This window comes from Sciurus vulgaris (genome assembly GCF_902686455.1).
Source record: "Sciurus vulgaris genome assembly, chromosome: 1".
NCBI lineage: Eukaryota > Metazoa > Chordata > Mammalia > Rodentia > Sciuridae > Sciurus > Sciurus vulgaris.
This window is the reverse complement of record NC_136461.1, coordinates 19,239,689-19,253,688: the sequence shown is the minus strand read 5'-3', so window position 1 is coordinate 19,253,688 and position 14,000 is coordinate 19,239,689. Positions and strand designations below refer to the sequence as shown.

At 51.8% G+C, this 14,000-nt stretch overlaps 1 protein-coding gene, 1 long non-coding RNA gene and 1 pseudogene across 3 annotated transcripts in view; 1 reads left to right on the top strand and 2 right to left on the bottom strand.

Annotated features, from left to right (window-relative positions):
* LOC306646602 (14-3-3 protein sigma-like) overlaps positions 1 to 14,000 on the bottom strand; it is a 229,410-nt pseudogene that overhangs the window by 112,699 nt on the left and 102,711 nt on the right. The window lies entirely within an intron of this gene.
* Positions 1,263 to 5,240, bottom strand: LOC306660589. The gene is made up of 5 exons (XR_013763688.1): positions 5,137 to 5,240; positions 4,923 to 5,038; positions 4,678 to 4,840; positions 4,129 to 4,293; positions 1,263 to 1,411 (listed from the first exon to the last, which is right to left on the bottom strand). It is a non-coding gene; the product is annotated as an uncharacterized lncRNA (long non-coding RNA).
* TENT5B (terminal nucleotidyltransferase 5B) lies at positions 5,082 to 12,668 on the top strand. Its single transcript, XM_079138943.1, has 2 exons — positions 5,082 to 5,699; positions 10,815 to 12,668. Exons 1-2 carry the CDS (start codon positions 5,214 to 5,216, stop codon positions 11,832 to 11,834), a joined length of 1,506 nt encoding a protein of 501 aa, XP_078995069.1. The 5' UTR covers positions 5,082 to 5,213; the 3' UTR covers positions 11,835 to 12,668.

Sequence of the window (14,000 nt, the reverse complement as noted above, 5' to 3'; positions counted from 1 at the left end):
GTGGCTTTGAACTCGAAATCCTCCCTCAGCCTCCAGGTTCGCTGAAATTATAGGTATGCGCCACCACACTAGGCCTGTATGGTGGATTGTATGTCATGTGAATTTTAGCTCAATGAAGTTACAACCAACAGAAATTTGATGATTAGGCTTAGCAATGTGAAGGTCACTGATGACCTTGACAAAAGCAGCAGAGTGTTGAAGGGCGTTCAAGAGAGAACAGAAGCCAGGCTGGGTGGTGCACGCCTGTAATCCCAGTGGCTCGGGAGGCTGAGGCAGGAGGATTGCAAGTTCAAAGCCAGCCTCAGGAAAAGTGAGATGCTAAGCAACTCATTGAGACCCTGTCTCTAAATAAAATACAACATAGGGTTGGGGATGTGACTCAGTGGTCGAGTGCCCCAGTTCAATCCCCAGGACGAAAAAAAAAAAAGAGAGAGAGAGGGAGAACAGGGAACCCCCAAAGGCAGCATGTGTAGACATTTTCAGAATGTTGCTGTCAGAGGGTGGGTGGGGTGTTGAGAAATATTTTTTGCTTTCTTCTTGTGTGTTTTTGTTTTTGTTTTGAGATGCAAGAAGTTCTGTCTTAATGCTGATTGAAATGGTCCAGTCAGCAAGTGAGGAAAAGTGACTGGAGTCGAAGTCGTTGAGCAGGTGAGCAAGATGGACCTGCAGTGGTCTCAGGGAGGAGGGAGCAGGCTCACCCCATGTGGCAGGAGGGAGGCTGAACAGGAGGCACAGAGGAACCAGGTAGATGGGTAGAAAGGTGTTGAAAGGCCAGGGAAATGCTCTTTGGGTTGCTTCTGCTCTCTCAGTAGAGTAGAAAGCAAGGTCATCAATGGAGAGGAGGATGCCAGAGGAACTTCCAGGGACCAAAGAGAGAGAGGGTATGAACCTGTCCTTGAGGACTGTGGGAGAGTGAAGACGGAGTCATCTGGTAGGCTTCCCAGACAGCTCCAGGGGTGCCCTGCAGTGGTGGGCCTGAGAGTAAAGTGAGGTCAGTCAGGAGGCCTCCAGTTTCAGTCAGCTGTGTGGGATTAGCCAGGGTGTGGTTTTGCCAGGTGGATGCAATTTAATGAGAGGGGAGCAAGGGGTTCTGGGTATATGCAAGGAGGTAATTACAGCAATGGTCCATGGACTCCAAGTTAGTTAAGGAGGAAAGTCAGGACATGAGAGAGATAAGGAATAGAGACCAAAGTGGGAGGATCAGTAGATTAAAGGTCCTGGTGGGGGCTGGGAGTGGAGCTCTGTGGTAGAGCACTTGCCTCGCATGTGTGAGGACCTGGGTTTGGTCCTCAGCACCACATAAAAATAAATGAATAAAATAAAGGTATTGTGTCCATCTAGGACTAAAAATATTAAAAATAAAAATAAAAATAAATGTCCTGGTGGGTCAAGGAGCTGTTGGAGTTGGATTCTACAAGAAGTGAGCAGAAAAGACAGGAGGTGATGTTGATATTGAAATTATGCAGGGTGGGGTACAATTATCAGTAATGACAAGGTCCATTACTTTGGCCATGAGGACATGAGGTAAGGTGGAGGATAAGAACCATAGGAGGCAATGGGCGATCTCCATGGGGGAGGATCATCTGTGTGTTAATGAACTCCACCATCCTCATTGGCAAGGTTCTGGGTAGGGCCTGGGCTGGGATTCAGACAAACCTGGGTCTGAAGACTCTCTTTCCAACTCTGAGGCCCTTCACAAATTATTTAGTTTCTCTGAGCTTCAGCGTTTCCTCTCCTATAAAGTGAGAGATTGCTTCTCTCATAGAATTATGTTCTGAAAAATGTTTTTTCTTACGGGGTATGAACTCAAGGCTACTCTACCACTGAGCAACATCCCCCCCCCCTTTCTTTATTTCCTTTCTTTTCTTTTCTTTTTCTTTCTTTACTTTTTTATTTTGAGACCAAGTTGCCCAGGCTGGCCTCGAACCTGTGATCTTTCTGTCTCAGCCTCTGGAGTAGCTGGAATTATAGGCAAGTGCTAGACATCACCCAATGTTCTGAAAATCCAGTGAGACTGTGGAAAGCACCTGGTTGACTTCCAAGCACAGAATCTGCTCAGTGCTAAGGGCCTGTCGTGTAGCTGCACAGCAATTCCCAGAATGCTCTTGTGTCTGGGATCTCAAAGCTGAGGAGGAGCCACTGTAGGGACGAAGACCCTTTCCAGGACCTACCACCTCAAATCATAGAAGGAATGAATGGAAGATTCATTCCTATTTCACGCTGATTTTACAGAACAGGAAAATGATGTCCAGACAGGGAAATCACTTAGCTATATCATTAAGACTCGATTATCATAGAAAGTAAGCTCCTTTTCAATATCGGTTAGCATCATAATTAAGATGGGAATTTGGGATGGGGGTGGGGCAAAAACTCCTCTATAACGTTGGGATGCCAATTGAATTCATTAGGATATTCCTCAGTCAATGTTCCTCTCTGTTCAAGGGGACAATTAAAAGCTGGTCTTGGTGAAAATGAATGATTCTACTGGATATACGCCCATACTCTCTATCAACCTCCTATATCCCCAAGTGACCCCACCCCACTGGACAAGAATGGAAACCATCAGCTTTGGGAATGGACGAGTCAACAGAAGGGTGATTCACCTCATACACATCTGCTAATTGCTCTTCCTAGCTCAGACAGGAGGGAGGAGAGAGGAAAAGAGACCTCAGAGTTTCCTTAGAAAACTTGATTCAGGTGCATGGGGTGGACACAGCTTTAGCTGGCCCCCAGGAAGCCCTGTCCCCTGAACTAGTTAGGGTTTCCTGATTGTGAAAGGCCCTCCCAGCTGGGGCCTCCAGGGTCTAGGAATGGGAAGCCTTGTGAATTTTCTGGGGCCCTGGCTGTCTAGAGACAGGCACAGGGAGACGGGGCAGAAGTGGATCTGACAAACCCAATGGAAACCTCACCTTATACAGAGGTCTTCCATGATCACAGCATCCAGCAAAGTACATTGATATCCCTAGCTCTCTCTCTCTCCCTCCCTCACACATCATCTTGTTCTCTCTCCAGTGATCCTGTTCTATTTTCTTTTTAGCACTCTCTGAAATGTCTTATTTTTTTATTTCACTAATGTCTTTCTAGAAAGGGTCTGGGGAAAGAGTTCGGTGGCAGACCATTTGCCTACCTAGTATGTTCAAGGCCCTGGGTTCCACCCCAGCATGGCAAAAGTTGCAGGGAGGAGGGGAAGAAATGAAAAAAGAAAGATCTAGAAGGACAAGGGTTTTGCCTATCCTATCTCGTAGCCTAGCTCAGCACCCTGGTACCCAGTAGGTACCCAGTATATATATGTTGACTAAGGAATGAATAAATGGATGGATGGATCTTGTGGGCGGTGCCAGGGCAGTGCCACGCATGACTGTGATCTGTGCCAGCTCTTCTAAGAGGAGCAGTTGGAAAATAGGGCTCTGGAATCAGGAGACCTGAATTTGAGTCCCATACTGCCAATTAGTGATTGTTTGACCTTGGGCTTATCACTTGACTTCTCTAAGCCTCAGTTACGGCATCTGTAAATTGGGAATAATGATACCACATCCTGAGGTATACTTTAAAGAATTAGAAGTCATTATGTACAATGATCTGGATGTAGTAGGTATTTGGTAAATATTAGGTTTCCTTTTTCCCTTCTAGTGCTGTGGTTGAATCTCAAGCTTTTTTGTCAATAGCCTCAGACAGACTTGGCAGGTTTAGGGTTTGGAGTCTCTGGACTCAACCTAAGGAGATTTCTTATCTGTTGTTTATCTTTCAGAAGAAAGTAAAACAGGCTGGGCATGGTGGCACAGACCTATAAACCAGCTACTAGGGAAGCCAAGGCAGAAGTATCAAAAGTTTGAGGCTAGCCTGGGCAATTTAGTAAGACCTTGTCTTGGAATTTTAAAAGGCTCAGGGGATGGGGTGGGGTGCAGCTGGAGATTTAGCTCAGTGGTAGAATGCCCCTGGTTTCAATCCCCAGTACTAAAAGGAAAAAAAAAAAAAAAAAAAGTAAAACAGAATACAAGCAAGCAGCTGTATTGAGGAGAGTGAAAAGGACTTGCCCAAGGTCACATGGCCAAGCAGTGGAGTCACCTCTCTGAGGGCCAGGATGCCTTCAGGCTTCCAAGTTGGAGAGAGACAGGGGTAGCATCTTACTTGAACTGACTTCCATGGAGGTGACAAGGCTGCTCTGGTCTGAGTCAGGCTCCTGAGTTCTAGTCCCTGGTGCATCAAGTCAGGCTGGTAACCTTTGGATGTAGTTTACTGCTTCTAGGTCTTGGTTTCTCCTTCTGTAAATTGGTCATATTACTCTTTCCCAGCCTCCCTTACAGAATGGGAGAATGTTTGGAGAAAGATATTTAATTTGATATATTATTAGGACAATAATATTTAAGAAAAAATATTGCAGTGATGAATCAGGTAGACTCAATTTCTGAATTTTTGCCACAGTACCTATTATTTAAAATCAGAGGGAAAAAGTAATTCAAAAGTAACTATAACAGTAAGTCTTATAAAATGGAGAGAAAAACATGTAACAGTATCCATCCTCTTGCCCCAGAAAGGTCCTGGGTCTGCACAGATGCTGTGGAAAGAGGATCCTCTATAGATTCTATACCCTTGGACCAGGGCCACACTCACTTGCTGTGGGACTTTGGAGGAATCACTCCTCCAACCCGCCCCGCCCCCACCCTCGATTTACCTTACCTAAACTGGTTCATGAACGCTGTTCATGCTGTGGTTTGCAAGGACCATTCAAGAGGGTGAGCATTCGGCTCGTTATACACAGGGATGCACCTTTACTCTGGGAAAAGTTGGCGAGTAGGAGAGCTGTGTGAAGTTGAGCAAGCGGCGCGATCTCTTTGGGCTTCTGAATAGCGGATGATCAGGACCAGGCCAGGTGATTTCTCAATTTCTTCCAGCGCAGGAGGAAAACAAACAAACCAGCCTACCTCAGTGGTCTTGATTCTGCTGCAAAGTACTGATCACTTTTTCAGCCTTCTGTCCCTGGAGGGCGCGGTCCCTTTAAATGCAGGCCCGCCGGGTCCAATCACGTTTAACAGAAGTTCTTTGAGGACCAAAGGAGGGAATTCAGCCGGCGAGGATGGGCGGGGCAGCGGCGTGCCTTCCAACCAATCCGAATCTCCCCAAGGAATAGTGACTCACCTGCAAAGCTCCGTTGGCCAATGGCGGGGAGGTCTAAAGGCGGGGCGGCTCCCACTGTGTGACGGCTGCCCCGACCAATGAGCATGCGGCCCGCGGCCTATAAGAGTCCGCTGAGCCCCGGACCGCAGGCTCTAGGGTCGGTTAGTCGTCGCCTTCCGAGGTGTGCCCTGGGTTTGCCTCGCGGTCGCTGCCGCCCCGTCCCTGCACCCCCGCCCCAGTCTTGGCCCCAGCCCAGCGCTCTCCCTGCCCTCCTCCCCTTGACCACCCCCCGGTTTCTGCCGTCGGGGCCCGGGGCCGGGCGAATGATGCCGTCGGAGAGCGGAGCTGAGCGCCTGGAGGGGGCGGCTGCGCAGGTGGGGACGGCCGCGGCCTCGGCAGTGGCCACGGCTGCCCCGGCAGGCGGCGGCCCCGACCCGGAGGCCTCATCAACCTACCCCAGGCACCTGAGCAGGCTGGGCTGGCCACAGGTGAAGCGGCTGGACGCGCTCCTGAGCGAGCCGATTCCCATTCACGGGCGCGGCAACTTCCCCACGCTGAGCGTGCAGCCCCGGCAGATCGTGCAGGTGAGAGGGCGCTGGGCGGGGTCAAGCGGAGTCCATCTCTAGGCTCTCGGGGCACCGGGGGTCTGTCTGTTAGATTTGCTAGGACAGTTCGAGAAACAGAAACCGGAACAGGTGCTGTAACATTTGGACAGCACATTAATGCTCGTCCCTAATAAACCTCCCCCTGCTAGGATTTCCCGTCCCCCAGCCCCTGGGGAGCCTTGATTCCCCAGGGACCACTCTCCCAGGCCTAAGCTAGGAGAGGGGATGGAGGGACTCCCCACCCTCAAGGACTAGAGATGTCAGGCACTCTCCCCGCAGTAATGTGCAGGCTTGGGTCCAAAACAGCTTTTCCTCCTCCACCCTGCATCTCGGGGCCTCCTCCCCCTTCACTCTCTCAAGGTTCTGGGGGGCTCTGTCTTTGCACTCCCACGCCCTTGGCTAAAGAACTCCTGGCTAAGTAGAAAAGCCCAGAAATCCCAGCAGAGAATCCCTCGCTGTCACTGGGGTTGTGCTAGGAGGAGATTAATTAAGTACCAGGCCAGACCTGAGACTCCACCCCTGAGGGCAACTTGAAGTGTCTAGTTTATTTTAGATATTTTAGGTATTCCTTTTTCTTCCCAAGATTGGAAAGGATGTGCAGCCCAAATCTACCCCCATCTCTCTCCTGAAGAACAGAGGAGAGAATTGTGGCATCTCTCTCCTTCTGACTTCTTCCCTTTTCCTCACCCTCAATGACTCCAAAACTGCTCTTTCCTCTGCAGCCCAGGCATGGTTATGTTCTGAGCCACAAGAGGATGGTAATTATTGTACACAAGTTATAGCTGAGGAAACTGAGACCTCAAGAGAGTCAGTGAGCTATCTAAGGTTACCTAATGAGTGAAAATCAAACTCAGGGAATCCCGGACCTTCCCAGGAGCAGGTTGCTGCAGGTTCAAGGTTTTCCTCCTACTCCTCTGACTCTCAAGCTGAAGGTCTAGGACTATCAGGAGTCCTCTGATAGGGGGAGAAAAAAAAAAAAAATCCAGGGCTGATTCCCATGTGTCCTGACAGCTTTTCATACCGGCTAGGAAAAGCAGGCCAATCCCCGCCTCTTGCACCCTAGCCCCAACGGAGGGGGAGGGCGCCTGCTGGGGACTACCTTGCCTACCCCCCCTAGGAACCAGGAATGGAGCAGGAGGGGGCCGGGCAGATTTTCCTGGGCTGACTCACCCACAGCCCCATCGGAGCAGAGGCATTCCTCATGGCTCCCTGTCATCTGGGTGACTAGGAAACCAGCCAAGGCTTTTCTCTCCGGGATTCAGGGTCAACCCTGCCTGCGCCCCCACCCCCAGCCTCAAGGGTAACATCCCACTGTGACAGCTCCCCTGTACAAGTGTGATTCGAACTGCCCTTATTGGTGTCTGCTCTGTCCCCAAGCCCTGTGTGGGACACTAGGGGCACAAATATGACTAGGACTCAGTCTTCCTGCCTTCAGGTGCCCCTGGCCAGGTCAGGGAGACTGCAGGCAGCAGGAGCTGATGGTAGTGATACAGTGTCCCTCCCCAGACCAGGGTCAGAGGTATTACAGAACAGGAAGCTGTTGGATGCAGGGTGGAGATTTCAGAGCTGAACTGAGACTGAGGTTGGACATCTGGGTTCAGGGCCTGAACTTTTGTCATTTCCCTTTGCTGGGCTCAGTGCCCCGGTCTGTTCAATGGGGATGAATTGGACTACTTGCCAACACCCTTTCTGGTTCCAGACTCCAAAGGGAACAGGTGCTTTCACCTGGCCTGTTCAGCCACTTCCACAGGGAAGAAAGTCCATCTCCTGGCAAGAATCTGCAGCTGGCTGTTTCAGGAGCTGTCAGGGATGTAAGCAAGGGGTGGGGACATGGGGTAGGGAGGGAGGTGCTGGTCAAGACTTATCACTAGTGCTGAGTTGTCTTGTGGCTCAAGAACTGGAATTGCTCTCCCTCTGCACCTCACAGGCTTTGCTTATGCAGCAATCTGAGCAGTAGAGATGTGATCCTCACTTGTACCTGAGCTGAAGGGAACCCCTCTTGTAGGAGCTCCCCAGGCCCCCACCTATAGCTCTGGCAGACTTGGTTCTAGTTAAGTTCAACCACTTACTAGCTATGTGACCTTGGACAAGTCCTTTGCCTTCTCTGGGCACAGAGAATCAAACTAGACAGTCTAATCTCTCCAGCTGCAGCCAGAGGGCCTACATTAGGTGGCCCTGTTTGCAATTTTGTAAGCCTGCTGGCTGACAGCGCCTGTCAGTCTTACTGCAGGTCTCAGCAGCAGCCCTGGAGCAGAATGGTTCTGAGGGAGGGCCTTGACATAGGAGAAAGGAGGGCACAGTCACTGCCCCCTCTGTGGCTGGAAAGTTTGATTCAGGAGGCTCCAAGCTGCCCTGAAGTCCTTGGGTGTGGCAGTATCTAGGAACTGCCTGCCAAACTGGCTGTGGTCACACCTGGGAAAGAGACAACAGCTGCTGGCTGGCTGACACAGCTAGCCTCATGGCCCTGACGCAGGGGATTTAATGAGGGTACTGCTACCTACTCACCAGGCCAGATGCCATGCCCTTGGGTGGGCACCAGCCTGGGAACAGGAGCTGGCACTGAGTAAGGCCCAGTCAGCTCTAATGGGACTCAGGGAGGGGGCTAGTCTGCTCTGCAGGTCTGGCAGAGTCCTTTGACTGAAGTCTTTGGCCCTCTTCTCTCATTGGCTTGCCTGGGTGCAACTTCCAGGTGTGAGTTAGAAATCCCATAGGCTGGCTGCAGGGCCTAGCCCTGTCTGGACAAGGATCCCCCAAACCCCCTTCTTGTTCCGCAACTCTGGCTCTTGCTTCAGTGATTTCAGGTAGCTCTCACTTTGCAACTTGGGAAGGGAAGGAAGATTGGAACACTAGTTTCTAGTCTGCTCCTTCTGAATCCTGGGGCTTCAGGAGGAGGACAGGCTGGGTTGAGGGTGCAGCTCAGTAGTAGAACAAGTACTTAGCATGCAGAAGCCCTGGGTTCCATTCTAGCAGCAAATTATTTTTTAAAAAAGAGGGCAGTCTTTGCAGCAGCTTGGGAGGCTGAGGCAGGAGGATCACAACTTCAAAGCCAGCCTCAGCAAAAGTGAGGTGCTAAGCAACTCAGTGAGACCCTGTCTCTAAATAAAATACAAAATAGAGCTGGGGATGTGGCTCAGTGGTTGAGTGCCCCTGAGTTCAATCCCCGGTACCCTCCCCACTAAAAAAAATGGACAGTCTTTGGAGCCAGCCATACCTGGACTTGAAGGCACCTCCATGTGTTGGTGAGCAGGTGGCTTTGCTCCTGTCTATAACACAGATCATAAATATCTGTCCCCCATGGTGATTTGGTTTGGTTTTGTTTCCCCTATGCTGGGGGTTGAACGCAGGGCCCTGCACATGCTAAACATGTATTCCACCACTGACTGCATCCCTGGCTCCCCACAGATGCTAGTAAGGTCTAATGCCTGGCCCTCCTTAGGTATGTAATCACCCCAGCCCTGGCCCTGCATGCTCCTGATGGCCAGTTACTTACCCCCCGTTGCCATGACAACTCCCGGAAGCCTTCCTGGAGGGAGCCGCCCGCCTCAGATTGCCCCACTGCGGCTTGCCTCCTCAGCACTTAGGTGCATTCTTTGCAGTAATTCCCTGGGAGGCAGAACAACCGCCCAGAGCTGGGCGCTGACTTGGCAGCAAGGCGGGGTTGCAGAGTCACTCAGGACAGGAATGCTGCCTGGTCACTTTCGGGACGATGTGTGAAGTACTTTGGGTTGCTGAGAACACCAACCATCTGACCCCCAGCTTCTTTTCCCCGCCTGTTGCCTTGAACTGGGGAGATGCCCCAGCTGAAGGACGAGGTTCAAGCACACATGGAGGTTTGCTTGTCCTGTCTGTGCTGTCAACCCAGGGCTCTCAGATAGGGCCCTCCATCTCTTCCCAGTTGGCTTGGGAGGCTTCCAGAGGCTTGACCCCTCCCCTTTGTCCACAGTGAAAAGGATCTGGGCTTCCAGTCATGCTATGTCTGAAGGGCTTCTCCTTCAGCCTTCGGTGTTTCACCACATAGGCCTCAGTTTCCTCATCTGCAAAATGAATATAGTGTTTGCCTCTCTGGGTCCTTATAAGGACGAAATGAGTCAAAAGAACATGCATCACTTGGCAATCCAATTAGTCTGGGTTCTAATCTCAGCTCCTCTGTGACCTTGGACATGTTTCTTAACCTCTGTCTGCAAGTCCCCCATCTGTCAGTTGAAATAGTAATGCTAAACATAGGGTATCATGAGGCTGCATGCATGTGAACTGCTATCTATATTCCAGCATATTTGAGCAGTTAACACAATGCCTAGAACAATGCTAAGTTTTATTTTTTAGTTGTAGATGGACATAATACCTTTATTTTATTTATTTATCTTTATGTGGTGCCGAAGCTCAAACCCAGGGTCTCACACGTGCTAGGCAAGCGTTCCACCACTAAGCTACAACCCCAGCCCCGCAATGCTAAGGGTTTTATTTGCCGTTTTAGGTAAGTAGTTAAGACATGGACTCTCCTATTTTTGTGGCACTGGCGACTGAAGCCAGGGGAGCTCTACCACAGTTACATCCCAGTCCTTTCATTTTGAGTCAGGGTCTTACTAAGTTATTGAGACCAGTCTCAAACTTGCAATCCTCCTGCCTTAGTCTCCTTGGTACTGGGATTACAGGAGTGGAACACCACACCTGTCTCTATCTAAATTTAATTTCTAGCTTTGCACTCACCAATTGTATGACTTTGGGCAAAACCTAGTCTCTCTGTTCTTCTCCATCTGCAAAGTGAAATAATAGTACCTACCTCATGGGGTTATTGTGAAAATTAAGCAAATTTATATCTTAATGTACAAAGTGCTCTGATCAGGGCCTCATGCTTAGTAAATTCTATGCTTGTGTTTGCTGTTATTGCTGTTCCGAGTCATTCCTTTAAATGGTTCATTCTCCAGATAGGCAAATTGAGGCTGTCAGAAAGCTAAATGACTTTCCAAAGGCATGGCAGCTGGTACGTGGTCAAAGTAGACGATGTTACTGTCGTGATCACCTGAAAGTCCTGAGTGCCGATGTTGAGCCCAGGCTCCTGACGCCGCTCTCTGCCGCCCTTGCCTCTCTCTGCAGGTGGTCCGCAGCAGCCTGGAGGAACAAGGACTCCACGTGCACAGTGTGAGGCTGCACGGCTCAGCTGCCAGCCACGTGCTACACCCTGAAAGTGGCCTGGGCTACAAGGACCTGGACCTGGTGTTCAGGGTGGACCTGCGCAGCGAGGCCTCCTTCCAGCTGACCAAGGCAGTGGTGCTGGCCTGCCTGTTGGACTTCCTGCCGACCGGCGTGAGCCGGGCCAAGATCACACCACTGACACTCAAGGAAGCATACGTGCAGAAGCTGGTGAAAGTGTGCACAGACACAGACCGCTGGAGCCTCATCTCGCTGTCCAACAAGAGTGGCAAGAACGTGGAGCTCAAGTTCGTGGACTCTGTGAGGCGACAGTTCGAGTTCAGTGTTGATTCCTTCCAGATCGTCCTAGACTCCCTCCTGCTCTTTGGCCAGTGCTCATCCACACCCATGTCTGAGGCCTTCCACCCCACGGTGACAGGTGAAAGTCTGTATGGGGACTTTGCAGAGGCCCTGGAGCACCTGCGGCACCGTGTCATTGCCACACGCAGCCCTGAGGAGATCCGTGGCGGCGGCCTCCTCAAGTACTGTCACCTCCTGGTGCGTGGTTTCCGGCCACGGCCCAGCACTGATGTGCGTGCCCTACAACGGTACATGTGCTCCCGCTTCTTCATCGACTTTCCCGACCTGGCAGAGCAGCAGCGCACTCTGGAGCGCTACCTGGAGGCTCACTTTGGCGGGGCGGATGCAGCCCGCCGCTATGCCTGCTTGGTGACCCTGCACCAGGTGGTCAACGAGAGCACCGTGTGCCTCATGAACCATGAGCGCCGCCAGACACTGGACCTCATTGCCACGCTGGCACTCAAGGCACTGGCTGAGCAGGGCCCAGCTGCCGCTGCTGCTCTGGCCTGGCGCCCTCCAGGCCCTGATGGGATTGTGCCAGCCACTGTCAATTACTACGTGACCCCTGTGCAGCCTCTGCTGGCTCGAGCCCACTCATATCCCACCTGGCTGCCTTGTAACTGACTATGACCCTGGCCAGAAGGGACTGGGCCTCATGGGCCGGGGTGGGGTCACCAGTAATATGTGGAGGGAATGACCAGAGACAGGCAGGCTGTGCCAACCAGCCCAGCACTGCTGCAGGGTTGGGCCTTCAATTGGACACACCAGACTTCCCTAAAGGAGGCCTCCGTGGGCTTCAGGCCATGCCGGGTTCTTAGCAGGAGGTTACTTCACCACACTTTGGGACCAGCATGATTGTGGGGTGCAGGAGCTACTTGTCTTGAGGGTCAATTGCCTTAAAGCAAGTGTAGGTGGTAGCTCAATGCTCAGCACCCTGGGTTTATTTCCATGGCCTAGAAAGGATCTTTTTGACTAGGGCCAGCCAGCCCACAGACTGGTATGTGATGGGGGTGACTCACTTTGGATCAGGCTGGACCACTAGAGTCTGGGTGGTACAACCTGGCTAATCACTGGGGGGAGGGAAACTGAGGCATAAGGCAGATACCTGGGTTTGGGGAGGGAGGGTTTGGCCCAACCTCCTGAAACCCATACCCCAAGCTGTGAAGCCTTCCTCTTGAGGGGTGGGGTGTACAGTGGGCCAGAGGTGAGCAGCCAGAGGATGTAGCCCAGGCCCCTCCCAGTGTATCCTCCCTGCCCTTATGTGGTGAGAAACCCTGCTTGCCTGGGAGCATGTCCTTTGGAGCGTGCTGGGCCAAAGTTTTCACAGTCGAGTCCCCTGGCTTGGTTAGAGGACTCTTACCTGGTGGAGGAGCCCTATCCTCACCTCCTTTTCCACTCCTCTGGATTGGTTGCTATTTTGCACTCTTACCACCTGCCAATAAAAATCGTCTACACGGAGCCTTGGGAGGAGGATCCTCCCAGACTGAGTCTGGCTTCTCTCCCAGGAGGGGAGGTGGGGCCGAGTCTGGGTGGGGCAGCAGGATGACCCCGCCCTCCCTTTGCACCAGCCCCAGCCTGACAGCTGTCTACTAAAAGCTTGTGTCTCCCTAGTGTCCTGCACCTGCATGTTGCTGCAGTGAGTAGGAGTCTCTCACTAAAGATGAAATGTTTCAGTTGCCCCAGGTTTCCTACCTGGGGTCCTAGGAGCCCCAGACCTGGCCTCATACTCCAGTGCCCAGGCTGCTTAATTCCAGCTCTGCCCAGAGCAGGTGGGGAATGAAGGACCCTCCAGTAATGGCAGCTGAGACTGGGAAACTATTCTAGAGTCCCCTAGAGCCCAGGTAGGGCACACTATCTGGGAGAGGCTCCCTCAATCCAACAGCTTCCTCTCCACCTCCATGTGCTCTGAACAACATGTCCCCTGGATGGGCAGGGTCTCTCCTTTCTGAACCCAGCTGGGGCCAAGCCAGGTTGTCTGGGGGAGCTGTTCCCTCAGGGCATCAGCCACTCGCCCCTGGACGCTGCCCACTGTTTACCTCGTCTCTTTGATCCAGGGATTGCAAAGCCCTTAACATATTTTGCCTCATTAGGAGCCTCTGAAGTGGTGACTTTGATGGTTCCGCCAGGGTGGGGAAAACAAGGTCACAGAGGAGGCCTCGGGTCATCAAGGTGAGTTCAGCCACCTCACCTGCTCTGTGGGTTCCTGCTGGGTGCCCTAGCCCCTTCTGCTGGGCTCTAAGAGGCTGGCAGGCAATCAGAAAGGCTTTCCTGGCTTGATGACTGCAGTTCGCCAGGCCCATCCCAGCCAAGCTCATCCAGCTAAGATCCTGGGAGGGACAAAGTTTGTCCCACCTCCCAATTTGGCCATTTGAGGCTAGGCATGAAGGGGATGCAGTGTAAACAGCAGGTTCAGCTTTTGGGAGTGGGGTTCACCTGGATGTGTGTGTTTTAGGAAGTGAGAAAATCAGAACCCACGTGACACATTGTGTTTGCACTGCATCCAGCCTGCGTGTGCCAGTTACTGTTCCCAGTGTTGGGAATGCATCAGACGAGACAGACACCCCCGCCGTTGTGGAAATAGTCTAGTGAGGTAGACAAAATAAATCCTATGGTCTTAGGAGATCAGGGGTGCATACAAATATATATAGCAAAGTAAGGGATCGGAAGTGCTGGGGTTTGCAAATTCTAAGACACCAAGGTGCACCTCACTGAAAAAAATGACATTGGTTGGAGCAGACAAAGGAGACGGGAAGCGAACCGTGAGACTGCCTGGGAGAGTGTTCCAGGCAG